The 27,701-nt window shown below is 26.4% G+C and overlaps 1 protein-coding gene across 2 annotated transcripts in view; it reads left to right on the plus strand.

Moving 5' to 3' along the window:
• The first annotated feature begins 6,779 nt into the window (after window positions 1-6,779).
• LOC136081652 (anoctamin-7-like) overlaps window positions 6,780-27,701 on the plus strand; it is a 42,224-nt gene continuing 21,302 nt past the window's right edge. Inside the window, exons 1-14 of one of the 2 annotated variants that reach the window (XM_065799236.1) lie at window positions 6,780-7,152; window positions 12,816-12,857; window positions 13,228-13,294; window positions 13,544-13,656; window positions 16,102-16,209; window positions 16,310-16,446; window positions 16,524-16,636; window positions 16,921-16,976; window positions 19,239-19,310; window positions 19,684-19,748; window positions 20,827-20,870; window positions 20,954-21,050; window positions 22,966-23,074; window positions 23,407-23,467. In XM_065799236.1, the coding sequence (XP_065655308.1) occupies window positions 7,111-7,152; window positions 12,816-12,857; window positions 13,228-13,294; window positions 13,544-13,656; window positions 16,102-16,209; window positions 16,310-16,446; window positions 16,524-16,636; window positions 16,921-16,976; window positions 19,239-19,310; window positions 19,684-19,748; window positions 20,827-20,870; window positions 20,954-21,050; window positions 22,966-23,074; window positions 23,407-23,467 (1,126 nt within the window). In that variant the 5' untranslated portion in view covers window positions 6,780-7,110. The remainder of the gene's footprint in view (window positions 7,153-12,815; window positions 12,858-13,227; window positions 13,295-13,543; window positions 13,657-16,101; window positions 16,210-16,309; window positions 16,447-16,523; window positions 16,637-16,920; window positions 16,977-19,238; window positions 19,311-19,683; window positions 19,749-20,826; window positions 20,871-20,953; window positions 21,051-22,965; window positions 23,075-23,406; window positions 23,468-27,701) is intronic. The other variant, XM_065799237.1, reaches the window with a different exon arrangement.

The following is a 27,701-nucleotide window of genomic DNA, read 5'->3' on the forward strand; positions in this document are numbered from 1 at the left end:
TTTCACTTTTAAACTTTTTGCTATAACGTCCTACTACCCTTTCCGGTAGGGTGTGTCAATTTTTATTTTTTTTTCAATTTCAAAAACGGCAAGATTAATTTTGGTGAAGAATTTTATGGAGATTCTGAATCTGCAAAAAAAAATTAAATAATGTCTTGCTGGGTGGGTAGCCTTGTTTTGAACGGAAAAATGACAAAAATTAACTAAGCTAACAGGGCGAAACTATCATTAAAAAAATTTTTTTTTTGACTAAAATATGAAAAAAGTGCCTGATTTTTGTATAAATACCCTTCACAAAAACTCGTTTTCTATGTTTATTTTTATGGCTTTTTGAACCAAATAATCAATTTTTTTAAAATTCAACATAAAAATTATTGAGTTAATAAAAAATTTTAGAAATTTTTTTTTCAATGATAGTTTCGCCTTGTTAATTAGCCATATTTTAGTCATTTTTCCGTTAAAAACAATGCTGACCCACCCAGCAAGACAGTATTTAAATTTTTTTTTGTAGATTCGGAATCTCCATAAAATTCTTAACCAAAATTAACCTTGCCGTTTTTGAAATTGAAAAAAATAAAAACTGACACACCCTTCTTTCCAAGCAGTGTAAATGTTTAAACATTGAGTACAGACGCTATACAAATTACTATTATTTTAGTTTCAAAATTTTTTTTACTTTACTTATCATACAAAAATCCAAATATTATAAGCAACATAAAACGTTAAAAACTTTATGTGCACGGTCACGCTTGATTTACGCAGAATCATATAAATAATTCATTTTTATGACTTTATGGTTAAGAACGAAGTTATCTTCCGAGATACTTTGCTCAACATAGTTTAAGAGGTTCAAGAACACCGCGGACAAGAAAAAATGATCTTGAACTTGGTGTTGATTTTAAGATGTAGATGCAAGAGTCTGAGTTTTTTGTTTTGTTTTTGTTTCTTGTCTATTAAACTTTATACTATTGTATGCAATTCTTAAGACTATCTACTTTTGTGTCAATAAGTTAAACAATAGATTTTGCGGAGTTTCCAAACCAGTTAAGTCTGTTAAATATGGTCTAATTTTGACTAAAACTGTTATGAAATAATTTTACTGATTATTTGTAATAGTTTACGTGTTGTAATAATAAAAATAAAATTTTTAATTAAAATGCAATACAAAATTAGTATAAAAGTTTGTATAAATACGTCAATATAAAACAATGTAAAGGTATGCTGAAAATTGTTCCATTCTTAGTTTAAATATACCTACAAATTATAAGCTAAAAAATAGAAAAATATAAGTTATGTATTTTTTAAACACAACGTATTAAAAATAGTTTATTAACTCAAAGACAAGTATCTTTGAAAAAAAACAACACCCAGATCAACATTAAAGAATAAGAATAAAAATCCCAAAAGATATGGTAACAGCCTAATCTTTTCATCTACAGAAAAAGATGTTTAAAACTTATGCAATAAAATCCTGACTATCTAAAACACTTTATTAATTGTGCAAACCGTAACAATAACTGGGGTCGATTAACTCTCAAAAATTTGCGAAGGTTAATACAGTTGCTTAAAATTAGAAGAAAAAAAAGTATTTCTTGAGACTTATTATGTCTTTAAAGTGTTGTGTTGCGAATTGCTACTAACTATTTAACAGATAAAAAAAAATGTGCTGTTTACAGATTACCAAAAGATCCAGAAGAACGTAGAAAGTGGCTTTCAGCTATTCCAAGAAGCAACATTCTTGAAAGCAAATACACAGTTGTATGTTATGAAAATTCGCCATTGGTGCAAGAAATGTACAAGCTGATTAACTTGAGACTTTTAAAGCAATGGACTCTTTGAGTTTTAATGATTTAATTGATCATTAACAAAAAAAAAATACCAAAAGGTTTGTTTAAGTGTATAGTTGTCTACAAATGTGATGAAAAGATTTGTTTTCAATCTACTGAATTTTACTGTGGTTTACCAAAGTAAGATAAGCTTTCTTTAAATCGTAATGTATATAAAAATAAAAAGTTAATTAATTGTTACAGATTTTTGTTATCTGAATTTTTTTTTTTTATAGGTTCATACGAAATCTTTCTTTTAATTTAAAATATGAGACATATCTTTGTGGATGCTTATGCTATGTAACAAGTTTGTCTAAAAATCATGTGACTATTGGTCACATGATTTTTAGACAAACTTGTCACATATAGACTAATGGTCGAATTTGGCTGAAGCTATAAGATATTTGACTAATATTGAGTTATCGATATAAAAACAAGTTATTACAGAAAATTTACCTTCGTTTAAAAATTTTAAGTATTGGTGATACACTATATTCTTCAAACACTATTGTTCAAGCTTTTGAATATTTTTCTTTTTTAAGAACACTTTGTAAGCTAATTCGAAATGATTATCAGCTTTCCAGTGTTTCTACTCTACAAAAATTGGCATCAAAAGCTTCAAAATTAAACAATGATTTATTTTGCATGTTTTTGCAAATTTACTAACCAACAACGACAGTGCATTCTAATAGCTGATGAAATATGTGTTAAAGCCTCATTTCACGTTGGAGAACTTTTTGGGAAATCTGTTAATCAATCAGATAAATTAGCAAAAACAATATTAGCTGTTATGATTAAATGACTTTTTGGGGAAACCACTTTTATAGTATGCATGGTTTCAGTATGTTTTCTTGATTCAGATTTTCAGTATGAAGTAGTTGATTCTATACTTGGATTAATTTTAAATGCAAATGGAAGCTGTGTTTAGTAAATAACCGGGGATCCGGCCCCGGCTAAAAATGTGACTTTTTTCAAACCCGGCCCCGGCTAAACTATAAGATTTTGCAGGGGTTGATAGCTGGGGCTAGAAAAAAATTTATAATGCTTTATATATTACAATTTTATGATTACATTTACTATTTATTAAATACTGGCATGTATTTATACATTTTCAAACTTAAATTTACTTCCAACAAGATTGCAAATTACCACTTTTAAGTTATGTGTTACTTTAAAATAGAGAAAAAGTAAAAATACTAGGAAATGGTTAACTGAAGACTTAAAAAGTTGTAGATTGTATATACAAGAAAAACATGAAAATGGGTAACAGTTATAAGGTTTTTTTGATGTGCAAGGAAAAAAACTGGATTAATAAAAGTTTTTATAGCATAAAGACAGATATAGTAAAAGGATGCAACTTATGAATAAGAAACAAGCAAGAATGAGTTTTGGTTTATCGTAATAGAGACGAAAGCTTGTTTAAGCATTGACCATGATTGTATTTGTAGAACAAAGAAATGCAACCTTACAACAAATGGGAGAGTGGCTCAAGCTTGGGAGATAAAGCAGGTCTAATTTATTTATTTATTTTTTTATGTTAATTCACCTCCCCAAAGCTGAAAACGCCACTACAGACGAGGAGGCTACTTAACTGTGGTTATAATCTCTCTCAACCATATAACTCCGAAACACAAACCTTGAAAACTAAACCACTGCGCAGAGAAACACTTTGAGCGTGGTACTACCAAGGCTTGATAGGGATCGAACTTAGTACCTCTTACTTATGACGCGAGCGCTCTACCACTACACCATGACCGCATTATATTTACAATGTGTTTTTTTCTGAGAGTAAGAGAATTGTTACTCATCAATATAGGAATACCAGCATTATTGCAATATTTTTTTGCAGTAATTAAATGAGTTTTGTTGTCTAACAAAAATTGCAGATTTTAAGTCCAGAATTTAAATCCATATGCCACAGCTTGCCTTTGGCTGCTACAGAAGAGAGATCAGATTAAAAATCGGCTGCTAGTTCTAAGTAATCAAAAAGTAAAGATTTTTTGTCAAGACAAGAGTATAAAGTTGAATCGTCAACAAATAGAGCCACTTTAGATATTAAATTTACATAAAGATTGATACCTTAGTGTTACTTGAAATAAAGATAAGCGTAGGTCTTCAAGAATAACTTTATTACTGCAGTTAGTAAGAAATAATTTAATAAGCCTAAAACCTTTATATAAAGAAACTAATAACAGAGTAAAGACTAATCGTAGGATAGTTAGAGAGGTCAAAATGTTTTTTAGAGTTTTAAAAAAGTGGAACCACTTATTTAGCACTTTTTAAAAATTAAATATTATATAATTAATAAGATTAAATGTTCGACTTACTTTAGTTAATGACATTGATAAAGACTAACCAAAAATCTTTAGAACCTAACATCTGATATTAGATGCAAGATTTAGTAAACTGAAAATAACAGAGCTTTACATCAGACGAGACCTCTTTACATTGGCTTCTGAAATAATTAAAGGACTTAAGGAGAGATGTTCTTGTAAAAAAGATGAAATAAATGATTAATAAAGCAACTGCTCAAGATGGTGAAAAATATGGAGTAGAATGAAGTTTGACTTAAAATTGAAGAATAGGAATAAAAGCTTCTGAGATGCCTTTTATGCATACATATTATGGATATAAACATATATGTTTGCTATTTATTTAGATGCTGGCATACAATATCTTTTCATATTTATGTAAACTTTAGTACTTATGCGGTGTAGTATTTGCTGAAAGAGAAAATGATGATGATGATGATGATGATGATGATGATGATGATGATGATGATGATGATGATGATGATGATAATGATGATGATGATGATGATGATGATGATGATGATGATGATGATGATGATGATGATGATGATGATGATGATGATAATGATGATGATGATGATGATGATGATGATGATGATGATGATGATGATGATGATGATGATGATGATGATGATGATGATGATGATGATGATGATGATGATGATGATGATGATGATGATGATGATGCTAATGATGTTATGATGATCATGTTGATCATAATGATGTTTATATATGCATATATAAACAGCATATAACATAAATTTTGAATTAAAAAAATAAACTTTAGGATGTATAAATGTTTATGCAGCCCCGGTCACAGACCCAGCCCCGGCCCCGGCTATATTTTATCTAACCCGGCCCCATCCTAGGTCAAATATTAAACCCGGTTGTTTACTAGCTGTGTTGCGATTATATGTGACAATAGTAAAGTCAGTGTAAAGTTTTTCTCTCTCTTTAAAACTTTTGAAGAGAAACCATGGCTGACTAAAAAACATTTTTTACTTTACGATTATGTTCATACACGGAAAAACATAAGAAATAATTGGATTACTGAATAAACTCAAGAAACTCAGTTTAAGGACAATGATGATAATTTAATTGCAAGGTGGGATGATCTTAAGAATCTTTACAACTTGGAAAAGAAAGATACTTGTGACTCTTACTCATTTAAATACAGCTTCAATCTTTCTAAAACCTGTTGAGCGACAAAATGTTTCTTTATGTTTAAGAGTTTTTTATGATGAAACACTTTTTGCTTTATCAACACATCCTAAAATATTCAGACTTTCGTGAGCTTCGTGTTGGTCATATTTGCATGAACTGTCAGAGGCTTCTAACACAAAAGGAAAAATAAAATATATTATTCTTTGAAAATATTAGAGTTTAGATGCTGTTAAAATGGCTTTAGTATACATTGCTGGTTACTTTCTATTTAAGATTGGTTATGAAGATCTTGACATTGATACATATTCATATTGCAATGAGTATGGTGCTTATCTCAAAGACTTAGATAGAAGTGGTTTGACAAAGCCAACTGAGATTTTAAGTAATTTTACTTTCTTTTGTTGTGTACTTTCATTACAATGGATCTGCCAGTTTGTTTGCATTCCTTATCTTACTACTTTGAGTCAATCGACAATTTATATTTTTTGGGTTATTTTAAGAATAATATGTGTATAAAAAGTTTTAAAGTTTTGTCAAATACCTTTTTAAATAATTATTCAAAGCTAAACACTCCAGATCTTACAAGGAGCCAGCGCAAAAACCTTTCAAACTGAGTGATTAAAACTTTTATTATTTTTGTTGTTTGACTTATATAAAAGTCTTTTCAATAAATTTATGTTTCATTGAAATTTTGTTTTGTTTTCTCTTCAATAAATATAAAATAAGTATGCCTTTAGTTAGCAAGTTAGATAACAATTGTAATTTGTTAAAATATTTTTATAAATCAAAATTAAGCCTAAATTAAATTTTTACTAGTCGGCCTCCAGTTTTCAAGTTTTGCCGCTCGTGTAATAGACCTGTGTTTTAGATAGCCGTGAATAAAATTATTTAAATTGGGCCTAAACCACCCCAGATTACGCACTTTGAAACATGTCAAAAATTTCATAACCTGCAAAACAAATAAACTTTATAAAAGCAAATTATACATAACAACTTTGTATTGTCACAAAAGTTATATATATATATATATATATATATATATATATATATATATATATATATATATATATATATATATATATATATATATATATATATGTATATATGTGTGTGTGTGTGTGTGTGGTAAGAAAAGCGTTGCTGTTGACGTTGCCATGAGTTTTTAAAATACCTTATGTAAAATGTTTTATGGTATGAAGTTTATTAATAGAACAAAACATAATCTTTGTTTAATTGTAAGATGATTAAGTTTAGTACTAAAATCCGCAACAACCAAAAAATCTCCTTGAAAACTTTGCCTTATATTTTGTTTTTGTTCTTTATAAACAAATAGAAATTTGATAAGGACCCTGGTACTAAATCTATAATATAAACTTAGTTCTGTTATACTTTTTTCATGCCGCTAGATTATTCTTAAAGTTTTTAATGCGCAGATGTTAAAATCTCGGCAGATGTCTCTAGCTCTTTTTTTCTCTCTGTTGCTTAAGGCCCTATAGCAGTAATAGTATCTTTAAAAATCAGTGCTAAGTTATTTGCATTTGTGATTATTTGACAAGCAATTTTCGGCTTATATTGATTAGTCGAATTATGCAATTTTAATAAAATTAGAACAACGAACGTATTTTGTTTTTATTGTTTAAAAAATTTGTTAAATCTTAGGCTATGGAAAAAAATATTTTATAAAATTCAAAGTATGAAGATCGATAAAGAATCATAAAATTTTAAATTGTCTGGAGCTGTGACGACTTTCTTTATTTTATCTAATATGCTTCTTCATCAAGCATCAAGCCTTAAAATTTTTTAAAGAAATGTCTTTTGATAAGTTGCCTCTTACTCAGTCAGACTATTTGGTAAGTTTTTATGCCATCTTTTTACTCAAAATGAAAAAAATACGCGTTTTGTAACTCAATTTTTATTAGTAAAAGCAAAAATAATAAATAGTAAGTGATAAATTTGGTTGAAAAAAAAAAAATTAAATAGTAAGTGATAAATTTGATAATGACATGTCATCATGTTATGACATAAACCAAATTTATCACTTACTATTTATTATTTTTGCTTTTTTGTTGACAGTAAGTATTATGATATAATGATTGGATTGTAATCATGTTCGTTAAGATCTCAAAAAATATGGCTACATGTTAAAAAGACTGAGAAAGTTTTCTTTAAACTATAAACTACAAACTTTCTTTAAACTAAAAACTACAAATAACAATAAAATAAATTAATGAATAAATAAAGAAAACAATAAAAAAACTTTAAAATCAGTGGCCATAAATTTGTAAACTAAACAAAACATTTAATAATGAATGAAAACATAAATTCATTCACTAACTAAAATAGCTTGTCTAAAAATGCTTGTGCAAATGAAATGCTGACAAAAGCATTTTGTGAAACATTTGTAAATACAGTTTTTAACTCAAAAATGCTCTATGCTTGTTATATATCTGGAAAAGTTTAATGAAGCATGCAAAGAACATAACAAATCTTAAAATCTATTTCTTAAGAATAATATTATTTTTAAGAATAATAATATTCTTAAGAATAATAATATTATTCTTAAGAACTAGTTTTGAAGATTTGTTATGTTAAAAACTTATTAATATGTTTTTGAAAAAATAGATATGTATAAAAACATTTTATTTTAAAAACAAGGTATTTATATACAGTTAAAAAAATATCTCGTTTTCGCATCTTGTCTTAAGAATGTTAAAAGCCACTCTTTAAATTTTATTGTCAATTCTATTATAATCTTAAACTATTGTCTTTATATGCTTCTCTTTTTATTTCTACAAATGTTTTCATAATTACCACTATAAAGAGCTGGTGTTAATAGTTTTTTTATCTAGTTTTTAACTTCTTTTGGTAACCAATTTATTATTTTTTGAAAAGTAAGATTATTAAATATTTTATTGCTGCATTAAAATTAGTTATATCTTTGATTGTTGTTATTTTTAAAGTTCCTACACTCAACCATATGTATTGAATATTATAAAGAAATGACAAACAAATTTTGTAGAACAAAAACCAAAATACTCAAAATGAGAAGTACAACTAACACTGAATGTTCCATCTAAAAGTCAAGATAACAAAAACAACTATGGTGATGATGAAAAAGAAGTTGGAGTTTATGGGACTTGCAGAGTAAATGTTAAGAAAGTGTATAGATTAAAAAGAAAGAGTTGTGAAACTAAATAAGGGGTTAAGTTTATAGAAAACAAATTGAAGCAATTGTTTAATGGTTTTTTTTTTTTTAAAAAAGTTAAATTTTTTTTTTTATTAGTAAATGCTTTGGAGCTGTCTTTTAATTTAGTCTATTTTACTGTTATTATTATTGAAAAGTTATTTTTCCTTTTTTAAAGTTTTGTAAGTATCTTGAGTTTTTTACTTGTTTAAGCTTTTTGAGACCTTATGTAAATATTGATCCTAGCTAGAATATAAAATGTTTTGTCTGTATTGTGACTAGTAACCAGACTAGTCTATGGATAGACTTACAACACAGACATAGACAATTCTGTATGTTGTAATGGACACAACAAATGTTTAATTTTTTGTCCTTGTTGTGTCTATCAAATTTCTGATGGTGTCCTAAGATTGCTCAGTTAAAAAAAAATTTTCACTTCATAAGTCTACAAAGCATAATTTTTTGTCTATTTGGTGTCTATGATTTTGTCTAAATTTACTTGATTTCATAAAACCAGAAATCTTTCATTACCGTATTATTTGAAGATTGTTATGTAGTTAACTTATTATATTAAAAAAATATTGAAATGACATCAAAACTCCAAATGACGATCATTGCCCATGATTAATTATTGTTTAAAACTTGCGTACATATTCATCAATAAAATGAAAGTAAAAAACATTTTTCTTTTTCACTATTGTTTTATTCACAAACCTAAATAAATTTTAACACCTATTGGAATCTTCTACTTACTAATCCACATTTTATAAAGGACAACTCCTTGATCACATATTTTTAAAATAATTTTATTGAAGGTGATAAAGATTTTAGTGACTAAGGAAAATTTTTTAAATGATAAACTTACCTTCAACTTTTTTGAAGTAATCCCAAACTGGAGAGGGCATTTTAAAAATAAATTTTCACGCACATTCACTGAGAATGGAAAAACAACTGAACAGAGTAATTAATGAACTTCAATTGAGCACAAAATAGTCCATTTTGAGGTTTTTAAATAGACATTAACTTTTTAATCAACAGCACACGCTGGACAAAAAATTAAAAAATGAACTTCTGTTAGAAAAATTGTATTTTTAATTTTGTGCTCGTTTTCAGTTTTTGAAACGATGCTGCAGTGAAAATTTAATTACTCCTTATAAGTCCAAATTATATATTAAATAGATCTTCTATACCTCATTAAAAAATCGAGATTGTTCATTTAGTGTCCATTTTTAAAATGATTGTCTAGAAAGACAAACATTTTTTATAGACAATTCATTTTTGATAGTTGTAATTAAAATTGTTGCAATTAGTGCTTTGTCGAAGTCTATTTTTGTCCTTTTATAATAAGTCCATTAGAGATTGTCTGGTTGCTAATTGTGACTTCCATATGAGTTTTTTGATGTTATGACTATGTAATTAGCAAGCTTAAAAATAGTTCCTTATTTGAAATGACTGTTTAATACACCTGGTTCCAGACTCTTATTGCAGTTTGATAAACTTAAAGTCTTTTTTGTGTTTTTTTAATCAGTTTTTAAAATTTTTCTTGCTTATATTAAATAGTACTACTTTATAAGCAATGCTTCATCAACCCAGTGTGCTGGTTATGAAGATCTTTAATTTTATTCATAATATCTGATTTATGTCATACTGGAAGTTGTGACTTTAGCCAAAAAGGCAACAACTAATCATATACAGAGTCAGATTAAGGTAAACTAAGACCCTAGGCACTGATCCTTTTAAAATCCCTATTTTTTTTTCATAAAATCTTTTTCTTTTTTTTAATTTTTCTTCACATAAAACTCTATTTAATATTTTAATATTTAAAAGTTCAATAGGATTTAATATGCTTATATAAGTTTTATAGTATGGTGAGGAATAAACCAAAGGCTAATTTTTGACAAATCAAGGTTTACAAGATTTTTCATAGGTCAATAGTTTGACCTATGAAAAAGCCTAATTGCAATATTTTTTTTTTCATAGGTAAAAAAGTAAAAACTAACAAATGCAGAGGGGGTATAAATAAACTTGGGGTGGGTGGGAAAAATTTTCTGAAAATAAACATCCCCTCCCATTTATTAAGCACGTGAGAGTATAGTATTAAAAAAAACTTTCTCGAGGACTGCATCATCATTTCAAAATTAAATTTTTTTGGACACTAATATATAAATAGTATGTTGTATACAAGTTCAGTTTACATACTTTAATGTTTATATATACTGTAGGGTTTTCTTTTAGACAATATTTGTATTTCTTTTTGTATCTTCAAAAATAACAGTGCTGGAATTTGAGGGCTATTTCAAAACAGGGACTTAAAAAGCGTTGTTAGGGCACAAGTTTATTTATACCCCCTCTGCATTTGTTAGTTTTTACTTTTTTTAAGAGAAATGAAATAATAAAGACTTGAATTTTAAAAATTTTTGAGTGCTTTATTACTTATTGTTAATTTATTACTTATTAGTCAAATATCTTTAAAGCATTTGATAATAATTTATATTGCTTTAATGATAATAATTATATTTTTAGTTTGTTTAGCACAGTTTCTTTTTTTTTATTCTTTTATTTATGTCATAATGTAAATCATTTTTAAAATTTTTATTTTAATATGCCTCTTTATTTTTTCATTATAGCTGTTGTAAGTCCCATATTTTTTACTGAAAGTCTTAATTAGAGTTTTTTATTTCCCATAGGTTTTATCCTGGATTTTCTGGTATGTTAATCTTTTAATATAACAAAAAGCTGAAGTTCAAAATAATATTTCACAATTCAAATTTTAATTTGTTTGGTTTTAAACTTTTTTCTTTGTGAGTAAGCACAGATCAGTTCTTAATTGCAGGTTAAAACAAATTCAACGCCTTAATCTAAGTTGGTAAAATAAATACTATTATTTGAACTTATAAAAAAGTGTTTTTAAATGCAGCGACAGGATTGATTAATCACTTAATTTTGAACTATTTTGTCCCATAAATAGTTCTGCCAAAGAATAATATCTTTTCTAAGATGCTTTTTCATCTCAATAAGAAGAAAAAAAGGTTGAATACAACAGTAACATTTGGCAAACATTTTTTGTCCTGACAAAGTAATCTTATGGTATCTGTTGATCTTTACAATCAGGGAGATAAAAGCAAATATATATCAGGGAGATAAAAGCTCAAAAGTAGAATACTTGTTATCAAAATATAGTTTTTACCTCTAGCCAAGTAATCCAATATAAGAAAAATAATAACTTTTTCACTCTTTACAAAACTGCAAGCAGTCTTAAGTTAATGGTAAGCAAGGATGAAAGAGCAAAAAGTGTTTGATAAAAAAAGTTATAAAACTATAATTTGTGTGATTCAGTAGTTTTGTTTTATTACTATGTGAATGACATGTTATTATTTTATTATTGTTATGCTAATGATAATCTGAATTTATTTTATTGTTTAACTCAGATCCTGTATGTAAAATATAATTCCATATTGATTCTGAACTGCATAGTGAAAGTGTTGTTTAACACTTTTGCTACAAATTTATTGTTTCCTAGAAAGTTGACCTTTCCATAGGAGAAGTAACTTGATAGAATTATTTTGTACAGACATGAATAACTTGTATAAACTTATCTTTGGTCAACTTTGGTCAAATAATTATACTAATTTTGAATAAAACAAGATATTTCTTTAGTAATGTATTGAGTATGTGATGTATTAAGTACATGAATTAAAGTACAAATATTTAAACTTAATGTTTTGTTATGAATGAACTTGTTATATTATAATAACCACGTGATACTACTTTATACCATTGCATGAGACCACTTGATGTCATTGCTTGTGAACAGTGGGAACAATCTAAAGTACTGCGTAGTATATTTCATATATGAGCTTTTAAAGTATTCTTCGGTATAGAAAGATTGAAATGTACTGTCATATTTATGAAACTGTAACAGCAACCAGCAGTTTATTCTAGAGTGTGGTGGTATTTTGTTTTTATTTCTAATAAGAGATTCAAATCTATTTGTCACTTAACAATAAACTTACAAATTTAATGAGCAAAACAAAGTTCAAAGAAAATTATTTTTGGTAACATTTATTCCAGATTTAAAAGTATGAGTCCAAGTAAATTTTTTACAAAATTGTATATTTAACTTTCATTGTTTAAAGTTTAAATCAGATTTACCTAAACATGTTAAGGATTTGTGCATCAAAATATCCATTACATTTAGAAAATATTAATATTGTTATTAATATTACATATAGAAACATTTATCATCTTGAATAACTTTATGGTTCGCGCTGTAAAAGGGTTGAATGCAATACGTTTTAATATTTTTTTCATATTTTTTGATTTTTTTAGGAACTTGGTGCATATGATGCATCTAATGGAAATGATTACAAGGTTTTCATTATTTATATTAATTTTTTTATTATTGTAAAAAATTGTCAACACTTTTATAAATGTTATTTCTAAGAAGAAATTGATAACATTATGATAAAACTGAACAAATGATTTAAACTGAACAATTGTTTAACCATAAATATTAAATTGAGTTTTGAAATTTAATGTTTAAAGATCAACATTTATGAAATTTAAAGAGTTCAAGTTTTTCTTCATCTAAGTTAATCAAATTTTTGTTTTGAATAGTTCATCTATCTATATAGTTTATGATTTAACATTTAAATTGAAAATATAAATAAACTTTTCTATTATATTTTTATTTTTATGAAATTCTAAAATGTGGTATAAGTATCTGTGATTTAACATTTAGGAAATCTATGATGAAGACATGAGTGGAGAAAGAGGGACTTATTTTCGTGATGGTAAAAGAAAAATAGGTAATGTTTAAACTTTGTTTATAATACAGTTTTAACGCTTCACATTTAGTATCAAAAGATTACTATAATATAATGGAAGCTCAGGCTAGCAAACCAGATATGAAGTTCAGGAGTTTGATATTTTGATTTAAAGTAAAGATTTTATTTATCAGTATTTTTTAAAAGTTTATTTTTTATTTTATCATTTTTGTAGATTTTTTGCGTTATTTTTATCGATTTTTTTTAATTTATGTTTTTTTTTTAATATAGATTTTGTTTTGGTATATGTTGAGGAAAAGAATCAAATGGCTGATACAAGACTGGTTGGGTTTCGTAAAAGATTTCTTAGCAATTTAAAAAGGAGTAGTGTTGAAATGGAGGAAGTATGTTAATAACAAAACATTATATTAAATGTTATGTAGTACTGTATATATCTATTTTCATTTACAGTCAGGAAATATAATAATTATCATTTTTATTTTATTTTTTATTGGCACTGTAAACTAGTGGTAAGTGTTCTTAACTCACATTCTAGAAATTTGGGGTTCAAATCTGCTCTTTGTCTCTAAAAGTAACTCATCCAGTCGTTTTCTTCCTGTGGCTGCCTTCTTTTCACAAAGTTTCACTTACAAAGATTGTTGCAACAATCTTATTTTTGTTAATTAATTTATAATCCTTATGATGCAACCCTATTTTCAAGTTATCAGCACTTAATTTGTGTGTTTGAAACTTGACTTTTTTTGTCTTTTGATCCTATCTTTAAATAGCAACATAAGCAGATTTAATGAGTTTTGTACATGAAGTCTTCATCTCTTTTTTCTTATCTCTCCTAGAAATCATATGTTAAATTGATTGCAAAATAAGGTAATTGTTGCATTATTCCAATCATGTTTTGATTTCTTCATCAACCATTATTAATAGTCATGTAACTTATCATTTCATTATTTTGCAATTCAAAAAAAGTAATGTAAACTTTTTCCAAAAGTATGTTGGGTCTAATGATTAACCAAAAATCAGTTTCAGCAGAAGTTTCAATTTGAACCGATACTGAAAATTCGGTAAAAAGCAAAATTTCGGTTGAAAAACATACTGAAAACTGAAAAATTTGTAAGATTTTAAATTTTTATGATTTAGAAAAACAGTTCTTTGAGAATTTTCACAAAATAGTTTTAGAATTTTCACAAAAGTTTAGAGAGTTTTCACAAAATATATCTAAAAAATCTTGTCTTGCAGAGAAAATCTACCAGTTGTTAACTTTTGCTATTTACTTATATTGCCAACTTATGTATTAAATCTCAATTTGTGATGCACATGTAATCAATTCTAACATAATACCAGTATAAAAAAACAACAAATGTAAAATTGTATTTATAAATAAATTTTTCTAATGAAATTAATTTTTACCTGCTGAACTGTTAAAATATTTGCTGAAATGTAGGTTTTGGTTTTGACGCCAGACTAGAGTACCTGCAATTTTGGTTTATTTCAGTTTCGGCTTTTTTTTCCATTTCGGTCAATTGCTAGTTGGGTCTCAATATAAGCAAAGTTTTTAAATTAAAAATTTCAAAAATAATCATTTAAAAAACAGAAATAAAAAATCATCAAAAAAATTTTGACTGCCAGTTTTTATATCCGCCCACTCATTTTTTTTGTTTCCTCGAAAGAGACCCACCAATTATTTGTAAAAAAACGAATTTTTAATTCACATCTATTAAAGGGTGTCTAAAAAATTGCTTTTTATGTGCATCCAGACCTATAAAAAGGGTGGAGTAGGTGTGTGCTATAAAGTTAATTTTTCTGAATTTTTTTTTATACTGCTATATATATATATATATATATATATATATATATATATATATATATATATATATATATATATATATATATATATATATATATACAAACATATATATATATACAGAGTATCATTTAAATTAATTCATAGACATCTTGATTCTCAAAGTATTTTCACTTATTATTTTATGTTGGTTTTATTAATTGTTTTATTTTTTAGTTTTTTGTTTGTTGTTTTTTTAATTGTGATTCTATATACAGCTATATTATTTGTTTTATTTTCATTATAGCCATTTATTATATATATTTTATTCTACTGTGTATAATTTTTTTTTTCTTTATTTATTATTATTATTATTATTATTATTATTTTTAATCTCAAGTTGTTGTTTTTTTTCCAAAAGTACTTATCATAATTTTTTTGATTAATATATTTACTAAATCTTTACAATTTTTTTAACAATAGTCATTTTTATGTCATCATTAGTTGAGTTTTTATGTCATCGTGAGTTTTTATGTCATTTTGTCAGTTTATTACCGTTTGTAACCGTAACTCTGTATGTATAAAGGATTGTTGTATGAAAAATAATACAGATTTATTTAAATTATTATAATTACTTTATTATTATTATTATTATTATTATTATTACTATTTTTAAAATAACTGTTTTTATTATTATTATTTATTATTATTTTTATAATTAGTATTTAAATTTTTTAAGGTGTTTACTTTAGATTATTATTATAATGTAAATATGTAAATAGTCATGAAAATTTATTTTCAGAATATATATGATTGATGATTGATTGATTAATATATTCATTCAGATAACAAAAAAAAAAGTTTTAAAAAAAGTTCCGGCACACAAACATCCCACCAAATATTTGGTATTTTTTTACAAATATTTGGTAGGTATCTTTTTAAGAAACAAAAAAATTCAGAGTAGGCAGACATAAAACCTGGTGGTCAAGTTAGCACACTGCGCCAAAATAGCATCATTATGATAAAAAAAATTTTGTGTGTGCATATATAGGAAAGATGTGACGACAAAGAAAACATTTTGCACTTTATCAAATGTCATTGTCCTTTTGAAGTTTTAAAGTATTATGCAGAAGAACTATCATTTAAAGCTCCATTAGCGGTGAGTTTGTTTATAAACTTTATGTTATGGTCTCTATATATCTAAATGTTATTTTTATCATTTTTTTTTATGGTTTTGTATGCTATGAGTTTGCCTTTAGCTACGTCAAACAGAAAAAATTAATTGGTCTGAGCGTATGCTTGCAAAGTTTCGTTTACCCAATCCATTTTATGAAAAAGTTCCTATGAGTCCTCCTGACTACTTTACAGCTACTTTCCAAGCTGATAAGTTTCATTTGTAAGCTGTTTTTTCACTCAGTTATGATTTTTTTCCTATGTAATTTTTTAACTCTACCGACTCTAAATTTAAAACAGGTTTCTGGGAAGTGAAAACCCAAGCACTTACTTTACAGATACTGAAAGAACTCGTATTTGCTATGAAATACTTGAGAGAGCACCATATGGTCGTAGACAAAAAGGAGAAATTGGTTCATAATGTTTTTTCTATCTTATTTATTTAAATATCTATTTGTTTAAAGTATATATCGTTAAAAGATTATATATATATTGTTAAAGGATATTATAATGTCTTGTTTATGCCTTATAAATACAACTTATGCATCTGTATGAGGTCGACTAAAAATGTTAAGTAAATAAAAAATGATCTTTTTTTAAAAAAGTTTTATTTTGTTAAATTTTGCTTTTTGTTTTTTAATTTTGATTTTTTTGGTAATTTTTTTAAACTAATTTTTTTACTTTAAAATATTTTAAGGTATTGAAAGATTAGTTGCCGAAGGAGTTTTCGCTGCAGCCTATCCACTTCATGTAGTAAGTATTAAAATGCTCAGCTCTATTTTTTAATCATAATTGTATATTATATTCTTTTAAAAAAGTATTTTGTTAAAATGCAAAAAAAAAAAAATTGTTACCTGACAAGGCTAGTGGTAGTGTGGTTGTAAATTTGAAAACATAACAATATTATCAAATATTACAAAAGCAATGTTGTAATGAAATGTTATAAATGCGCACTAAAAAGAAATCAAAATCTTTCGATACACAGCATGAGCAAAATAACATTTAGTAATGATTGCCTGTGGGTTGTTAACAGTATATAGAGAAAACACCTAAAAATACATGTACAAATGAAATAAATTTTGTGTTTCCCAATTTGGAAACATTTTTTTTTGTCTCTTATCATTCAAAGTTAAATAAGTTTAAATTAATTGACCAATACAAGTTTTGCAATAAACTGTTTTAAATTAAAATTAACTTTATAATTCTACACTTTTTGAAAAATTTTCACCCATAATTATTGCAATTTGTTACTTTCATGAATATTTCATGTAGATGAAATAAGTTAAAAACTAAAAAAAAAGTTATACATTAAGTATCAGTGATGACAGCAACAAAGGGGCCAGGTGGTCCTAGGTCTCTCCAACTTTTTTCAAAATTTCAAAATAATATGAAAATAAGAAATAAGTTTAATTTTAAAAATAGAATAAAAAATTATAAGCAAAGAATTTTTAAATTTCTTGTTAAACGTCATAAACTGAAACTCCTACAAATTAAACACGCATGAAATAATTTATCAAGTCTGTAGATTGCGGTGTAATTATAAATACAAATACCAAATAAATTGGAGGAAAGCTTCAAGCTTCAACCAAAACAACAAATTTTTATTAATATACATTTATTCTTTAGTTTAATCTAAAAATTTAGCTTAAACATTTTTTTTAAACATGAATACAACATGCATTGGTACCTTTAAATTTTAAAATTTTTTTGTTTTTCCAGTTAAGAATTAATTTAAATAACAAGAATTATATATGTGTAATTCTATGATTCATAAATATCCAAAAATTTGAAATAAAGTAAACAAATTATGTACACTTTAATATATAAGTTTAGATTTTTTAAAATAAAAAATATGAATGTAGATTTGTTGTATATGGATACATATTTTTTTAAATAAAAAGTATATTAATTTAAATTTGGATTTGTGCAAAGTATATCTATATAAAAAGTATAAATCAGGTGTGCTCTCTTTCCACCATTTCTTTTATAACAAAACAAACAGCTTTATAAAAACAGTCTAATATATGGTGACAATCTTATAATAAAGTATAAAAAGTTTATTTTAGTTTAAATAAATAATAAAGTTAGTAAAATAATATTAGTAATATAACTTTAACAAATTTACTCCCAACAAGGAAGCAAGCAACCTCTTATTTAAGATAGGAGTTAAGAAAAAGCAAAGAAGTGAGAATAAAGAAACAGTTACAGTCAATTCCAGATACACCATTTGAAAATAGCTTGTGGAAAAGACCAGTAGGCCAAACTTTTTCAAAAGCTTTTGATATGCAAGGAGTATTAGTTCCTCATTACTTCCATCATACATAACCTTTTTGTTATAATAGTTAACAAGTCAGTAATAGAACTTTAGGATCAAAATCAGTATTTATTGTCTTGTTAACTTATTAGAATCAGAATAAGATATTATTTAGCTAACTGTATTATTTATTTAAATTAAAATGAACTTTTTTATATTTTATTAAAAGATTGTTATCATATAATATTTTGTTTCTATAAAGCTGTTTGTGTTCTCATAAAAGAAATGGTGGTAAGAGATCTCAGCTGATTTATACCAACTTCTAATAAGTTTGTTAATTAAAGACTCAAAGATCTTGCTAATAGTATTAAAAAGACTGATTAGAAGAGATCTCACTTAATAGTATTAAAAAGACTGATTAGAAGAGATCTCATATGTTTTAAGCTTATGATTACTTAGGATTTTGTTTTAACTTAAGATTATGTTTTAACTCAAGGTTATTTTTAACGCAAGATTTTATTTTAACTTATGATTTTGTTTCAACTCAAGATTATGTTTTAAGCAATATTATTACTAACATTATACATCATTATGACAACATATCTATTATAGTCATCACAATATGATACACGCAACAGATATTGGTAAAAAACATAATAGATTCACAAAAAAGTTCACAAATATATTTAGTTATTTAGTTAATTATTTCAATTTTTACAAATAAACTAAAAAAAACTATAATACCAATTTAATATATTTAGGGAGGCCACAAGCGGCCTCGCGAAGAAGGTCCAGATGGCCCTGGAGATGAACCTCAATTAAATCAAAGACAGGTTTTGTATTAAAAATTTTTTTATTTGTTGTTTACTTTTATTTTATTAATTTTTTTTTTCATTTAAATATGTATTTAAATTATTAAAATTGTTTATTTTTTTTATTATTAACCTCCTCAAGGCCAAGAAGGCCACTACAGATGAAGAGGCTACTTAATAGTGGTTATAACTCTCTCTCAACTCTATAACTCCGAAACATGAACCTTGACAAACAAGGTCTCTGCGCGGAGAAACAAGTTGAGTGCAGTACTACCAGGGACGCGGTGGGGATCAAACTCGGGACCTCTCACTTATGAAGCGAGCGCTTTACCACTACACCACTACTGCATATTTATAAAAAAGTTCTTAATAAAACTTTTGAATCTATTACTAGGTACTTAAAATGTACTGGGGAAGATGGGGAAAATGGTTAAAGTATCAACCGCTTGATCTTATTAGGTAAAAGATTTTATATGGTATTTATTTTAACTTCAAAACGAAATTTTCTTTGTTTAAAAATTTATTTTTTTAAAACAGTTTTTTTGTGGTTTTAAACAATCCCTCTACCATATATTTTTATTTATTTCTCATGGAATTTCTACTTTAAGATGAAGTTATTGCAAAATCTTTCTTTCTTTGAACCTTTAACAATCATAAAATTATCTCAAAGTCAAAATTGTTTCAATAAAATTTTCACGTTTTATAAATCAAAAAACAGTTATAAAAAATTTAATTTTGATTATTAAAATTTAGAACAATTTACAATAAAAGTAGACATAAATACTCAGGTAATTAAAAAAAAAAAGAAGTTTAGATAAAAATCATTCATCAAATCAAACAACAAATAGTTGTTATATAAAAAAGTCATACAATAAGGCAATAAAACAATTATTTTAATTAAAAAGAAATTATTCAAGAAATTAATAATATTTTAGATTTTTTTATTTAAATTAAAAGTTATAAATAAGTTATAATTTGCAAAAGAGCTTCGCTCAAAATGAGGCAAGTAAGAAATAACTTAAAAGTTGCATTGAGGCAAGTAAGGCTCCTTAGCCAAGGTGAAGGCAATTTAACTAGGAGAAAGAAAACTTTGAAAAAACTCTCAATTTAATCATGGGTAAGCGTAGGAGGAACTTGTAAATCTTAAATAGTTATCTTCCTAGTGGTGGTACACAATGAAAATAGTCACTCCAAATTTGCAAAGCAGATTTTAGGAATGTTAGAAACTTCTTTGTAAAGGAAATGCTTTAACTTTTCCATATTACTCATCCAAACCAAACAACCATGAATGTTAAAGTTGAAAATAAATTGATGTTGAACTCAAAAAAAAAAAACGTGTTTAAAGAAAAAATAAAAGAGGCATGTAGCAGAGAAAATCAAGAGGTCTCTGAAAAAAAATTGAATGCTTATATGAATGCTTATATGAAATATTTATAGTTCAACCTCTGAAAAAAAATTTAATACGACAGAGAAATGCTAGCAAAACATAACACAGGAAATGATGCAGGTTGTTATTTTTATTTTTATTTGTTTTTAGAAGTTATTTTGGCGAAAAAATTGGTCTTTACTTTGCATGGCTTGGTAAAAAATTTTAGATATTTTTTAGATTTTAATTTTCACAGTAAAAAGTACATTATAATTTGTTAAATTCCTGTTTATTTTAGGTCAATATACAGCATGGCTTTTGTTGCCCTCCATCGTTGGTTTACTAGTTTTTGTTTATGGATGTGTTACTGTTAATTCACCAGACAATAGAGACGCGTATGACTTTCTACCTATTTTAAGTTGGCTTGGTTTTTGAAAATCATTCTCTAAGCAAAATTTATTGTCAGAACTTCAGAATAAAAACAAATTTAGAAATTTATTAATTAGGATGTTTAGAATTATTAATTTAGAAATTTATTAATTAGGATGTTATTAAACTTAAAATATTTATATATTTTTTCGGATCATTCTATACCAAATTGACTAAGGTCTCACTTATTATGAGACAGCTTTTTCTCTCACAATTTTACTTGGTTGCATATAGTAAGCGATCAGGCCCAGGGTTAGGTTTGATAAAAAATAGTTGGGGTCCAGGCAAGGTTTATGTAAGGGGCTGCTTAAATATTGATACATCCTAAAGTATATTTTTTTAATTTCAAATTCATGTTATATTTTATATATATATATATATATATATATATATATATATATATATATATATATATATATATATATATATATATAAACATATGATCAAAATCATCATCATTGTCAATATCATTTTTCTTAACTAAAGCTCATTTATACCATATGTAATGTATTCTCTCAGAGTTTTTTTACTTCTATCTCTATCATTTTCTTCTGAAGCTGCTACATGCTGATACCAAAACCACTTTAATTTTCTCTAATGTTGTTTAATACAATGTTTTTTCTAATCTCTGTTTAAAATTATGGCTCCTTTTCTTGTACCATACCATACATCCATCTAAGTATCATCTTTACTTTCTGTAAATACTATACCATATAAATACTAAAGTTTATATAAATATGTAAAGATATTGTATGCCAGCTTCTTAATAAATAACAAGCGTATATGTTTATATCCATACATATCCATACATATCCATATTATGTATGCATAAATGCGCCTCTTACATAATCTCATGGATCCAAGCAGGTATTAAAGCTTTTTGATTTTAAATCAAGTCTCATTCTACTTCACGTTTTTCACATTCTTGTACAGTTGCTATATTTAACCGTCATCATTTTTTTTTTATCTTTTTCACAAGAACATCTCTCTTGAGAACAAATATCTTTTTGTTATTGCAAGAATTTAATCTAAAAAGGTCCTGTCTGATGCTAAGCCCTGTTATTTTCAGTTTTAATATCTTGTATCTTATCTTAGATGTGAGACTTTTGAATAATCTTTAACAGTGTCATTAACTAAAGTAAGTCTAACATTCCATCTATAACTCATGGGTCTGATTTAATTACTCCCCAGAATATGAGAGAGTTATTTGCAAAGAACTTTTCCTCTAATTTGAATTTAATGACCATACTCTTTCTGCCATTTTAATTAAAGAGATTAACCATAGACATCCAAATCACTCTGGTTTCCTACGCTGAAGTTAATTCTCAAATAAAACTTTATATGGCTTGTTCAGACAACATTAGCATCATATTCTTACAAAAGTGTTTTCCAGAATGAAATCTCCAAAAAAGTTTTCTCTTCAATTCTTGCTAAACTATTTACAACTGCTAAATAAGTGGTTCCAATTTTTAAAAACTCGAGAGTACACTCTGACAATCCCACCATATTGCTCCTGTATTGTTTTTTATATACTTTATACTTTTATCTTGACAAAGTTATCTTATCAACTTATCTTTACATGTATGTGTCAGTATTTAATAAACTGTAGATGTATAGCCGGGGCCCCGGTAACTTATTAGCATGGTTATAATCATGATTATATGTATACATAATAATTTCTTAAATTTTACAACACTGTTTCTTAAGAACCATAAATACTTGTATTTTTTAGGGTTAGCTCACAAATTATATCAATTTTACAAATATTATTAATTTAAACCATTTTAAATGCATAGAAATTTTAGTTCATTTTGCATGAAATAACTCTATTGTAGTTATACATTCTAGTTTTACATTTGTTCATGCATTGTACTTTAACAGTTTAGATATTTGTGAACATGCGAATTGGACCTACAAAATGTGTCCACTTTGCGATGAACACATTGGTTGTAAATATTGGGATCTTAAAACAAGTTGTACACGAGCCAAGGTATTTCTTTTTATTAAATGTATACTGTAAAATGTGAAATGTTTGCCTAATAAAATGGATTTTATTTTTGTAAAGTTACCAATGATAATTACTTTAAATTATATTATTTTATTGCTAAGTTATATACAATAAACATAGGGTTAATATTCATTTGAAAACAAACCAAACATTTTCTTCAAACATTTTTCATTTTTTAAACATTAAATTTGTAGCATCTACAAATTTAAAATTACTGCTTCTATAAATTGTGCAAAAACAAGATTTTTTGTTTGAATGTTTTATATAGGAAAGTTATGGCTTTATAACCATTATTTTTTATGTTTTTATTTCAGCTATCTTATTTGTTTGATAATGCTGCAACTGTGTTTTTTGCTGTGTTTGTTTCATTTTGGGGTGAGCTGCCTTATTTACTTTATTTAATTTGTATGTATGTATGTTAGATGTGTGTGTGTGTGTGTGTATATATATATATTCCTATAGAAAAGGTCTTAAACTTGCTGTTTGCGGTAAAATATGGCACTTAACTACTCTATGACATCTATCAGAACAAAATTAAGTAAGGATTTTGTCAAAATGCATTAATTTAATTGCGGAAACTAATTAATTTCATTGTTTTTTTAAAAACCACAAAAATGCAAATTAAAAGGCTAGAATGTTTTAAAAAACATACTGAATATTTTTATTTTACATATTTTTTACTGTAAAACATGTGGAATGTTGCTACATCAACTATCTTATAGCCTGCTGCTATAAAGGAGTTACTGGACACGAATACAAATTTTATTAGATGGAACAAGTGATGTTAGCTCTTTAGAGCAGTGCCCAATATAGTATTTATAGAAAAGAGAAATAGAAGCAACATTACAACAATGTGATAATAGTTGGAGTTGGCTCAAGAGTCCAGCTATGTTTACAATGCATTTTTACACCTTAACTAAAAGAGAAAGGGCATTATTCAAAGATCCACTCCAGATATGGCAACAGTATTCCATACAAGGACAGATTTGAGATTTATGGAGATAAAGAATAACATCCTGAGTAAGAAAGTGGCAAGCATGACAAAGAGATGCAACCTTAGCAGGTTCTAATTTTGAAAGAAAGAAAAAATTTAAAAAAAAAAAGAAATTTTTAAATTAAAGATTAGAAGTAAGAATTGATCCTAGAAGATGAAGGGTATCATCGAGTACATTACCGTTCATAAATATAAAAAGATCTAGATTATTGCGATAACTATTAGCCGAAAAAAGTTTTATCTGAGTTAAAGTTCACCAGCCACATGGAGCCCCATGCTGTAGCAGAAGTGAGATCTATTTCAAGCTCAAATGCTCCCTCTAGCAATCAGAGAGTGTTGGGTTCTTATCAAGATAAGAATAAATGGTAGTATCATCACTGAGCAATGCCACCTTAGGTGTGAGAATTTCTTTGAGGTCGTAAGTTAAAAAAAGTATAGAACCAAAAATAGAACCGTGAGGGACCCCTAAAGAATGACATATTACCTCTTATTACCTCTCCCAAGAATAAAGCAGAACTATTTGCAAATAACTTTTTTTCTAATTCGACTCTTTAATCTTATGGCCATACTCATCATGCCATTTTAGTTAAACATGGTAAAGTTTTGTTAGACATTCAAATCATTCCAGCTTCTGTTACTGAAATCAGTAGGTCAGTAGTGAATAATAATTCAAACAGATATAAAAAAGAAGACTCAGTGAGAGGGTTATCAATACCAATGATGCCAGGTTATCAATACCAGGGATGCAGAGTTCCAAAAAGGACTCCAAATTTGAAAGTCACAAAAAAATTACTTTATGCTAGTTTTTGGTATCCAGGAGCTCTAAAAATATAAATAAGTTTATGGACTACGAATAGGAACAAAATTAAAACTTTTAGGTTAGAGGAACAATCGTTTTTTGAACCCGGAGTCCTTAGGTATAATGGTGGCAAAGACTCCAGGACTCTGGGCTTAAAAACCCTAAGTTTCAATTCATTAAATCTCATGAACTTTTTCTTTATAGCAGATTAAAAGTCAGCAAACATGTTTAGAGCTTCTGGACACTACAGACTTGGAAAAAGTAGAGATATAAAGCAGGAGTCCTTCCAGTTAAACTTGCACATATCATTTGGGGCATAATTAAAATTAGGATGTTCAAATAGGCTCTTAAATTTTTGAAACAATAAGTTTTCAGGTCCTGTAGTCAACTTATTTGTTGTATGTTTCCGAAAATGCACCATTCTTAGTTTCTGTTATGTGATGCCTGCATGTCAATTTTAAAAGATAAGTATTTAAATCATTGGATATCTTTATGATTGAACCATTTTTGATTCCAGTATTGCTTGCAGTTGTATCAAAACAAAGACCTCCAACTGTTGATTTAAGCTTATATTACTTTAGTAGGTTCATAATACTTGTATATTGATCCTCACCAGAAGAGAAAGTTAAAAGAGGAACACCTAGTAAGTGTGTCTCACCCTCAATGTTCACAAGAACTGCCAGCCTGTCAATCTTGAACTTTTTTCCTGCATTAATTTCATAAAGAGTTTTTCCATCAAAATTTTTAACACATGGATAAGGAGAAGCTTCAATTGCATTTTTTACATTCTCTTTTGCTGACATATTTTCATTTGCTAATTTCATCTTTCTAAAGGCTGTTGATTTACTGCAGTTTATATTTGTAATTTCAACACCAGCTTCAGTTAAAATGGCCTTTGTCACTTTTTGCGAAACATTTGGTGAACCATCACTTAATGTAGCCATTAGGGCAATGTTCCCAGCATACACATCTATTGGAATTTCTGCAGTTACTGTGCAGTTAGATTGAGATGGTTCTTTTTGATAATAGTTACTATTCTTAAAATCATAAGATGAATCAGAACTCAAATCAGAATTGAGTTCAATTTCATAATTAGATTTTGTTGATTGCACATCCTTCGTTCTATTTTTCTTTCTGTTACTCTCTGCTGTCTTCAAGCATAAAATAATATTATTTATAACAAAAAGTTTTATAAGAAAAATATTACTTAATACTTTTAATTTTTAAGTTTTACTTTTCTGCTAAATTTCTTATCCTCTGTCCCAAGAATAAACTTTCTTTCTCCTTCCTTATCTTCCAAAAACATCAAGTCTTTGAGCTTATCCTTGTCAGATCTTTTTTTGTCGGGCCTAATAATGTTCTTCAAATTTAGCTTGCCTACCCAAAAACCCTTTTTTAAGTAATTCTCGAAGTTTTTCTGATTTGTTAAATCTTTAGGAGAGCCTCTTTTTTCGTTTTTTAATTAATACTGCTTGTCAAGTTTAATAAGATTTTTGAATAGTTGAGTGTCACTAACAACTTCAAACCCTGCTTTTATCCAGGGTTTCTTAACCTTAGCTAAAACACTGTTATAATCCAAATTTTTACATCTTTCAAAATGTTTACAAAGGCATGCAGGTATGCTAGATGTTGTAGAATATCCATGCCTGTTAAAAGTTGATCTATCTAAATGCATATTTGTTTTTGTTCATTATACTTTATTGAGATAATTTAGATCACTCTCTATCTTAAATATATCAATATAATTGTTCAAGTTTCTTACAAACTAGAAATTACCTGTAACTTCTGGTTTAGCAGCTTTAATAATAAACAATTTCATTTTTTTTATTAGATCTTAACTTAAATTTGTTTTCAAACTTGCACTTTTCGTTTCCTTTATACATATTTTTTGCAAAGTTTAGTATTTATCATTATCATTAATCTTAATAACCAAGAATATATTTGTAAATATTATAAAAGCCGGAAAAATACTTAATATATTATTTAAATATTTGCGTTATTTTATATAGCTTTTATTTCACTTGCTAAATGATATATACAACACGTATCTTAATTTGTGTTTCATATCACTACTTATTAAATTAAAATATTGTAGTTATAAGTTAAGAACATATTTTTTTGTGTGGTAATGGTATTAGGCATACCTAAAATGACTAATTCTATTCTTATTTTGAATACACACGTTTGCAAACTGTATTATGAATCTAAATAACATAGATTGAATTTAATTGTTAAAAAGGTTAGAAAAACAACACCGCACCACATAATAAACGTTTTTTAGCCGATTTAAAATGTAAATTATACCGTTTTTTGAGAAGAAAAAAACCATACTTTTTTAATCAATAATACAGATATTTATCTAACTCTAAAAACAAAATTAATTATAAATATTTATGCTAGCCTTGCCCCCAAGACACTTAAAGTAGTCCATTTTTGGTCATTTTTGGGTCTTTTTTTCCTAACAAGTGCTTTGAGGGCAAGGAAAGAGTGGTTCAATGGCGCTGAAATTTTTTGTAAGTTTAAACATATTTACTTTATATCTACACAGTTTGGTTTTTCAAATTCTAAATTTTTTTTTTCTGAACACCCGTAATATATATATATATATATATATATATATATATATATATATATATATATATATATATATATATATATATATATATATATATATATATATATATATATATATATATATTATATATATATATATAATATATATACATATATATATATATATATATATATATATATATATATATATATATATATATATATATGTATATACATATATATATACATATATATATACATAT

This window comes from Hydra vulgaris, chromosome 06 (assembly GCF_038396675.1).
Source record: "Hydra vulgaris chromosome 06, alternate assembly HydraT2T_AEP".
Lineage (NCBI taxonomy): Eukaryota > Metazoa > Cnidaria > Hydrozoa > Anthoathecata > Hydridae > Hydra > Hydra vulgaris.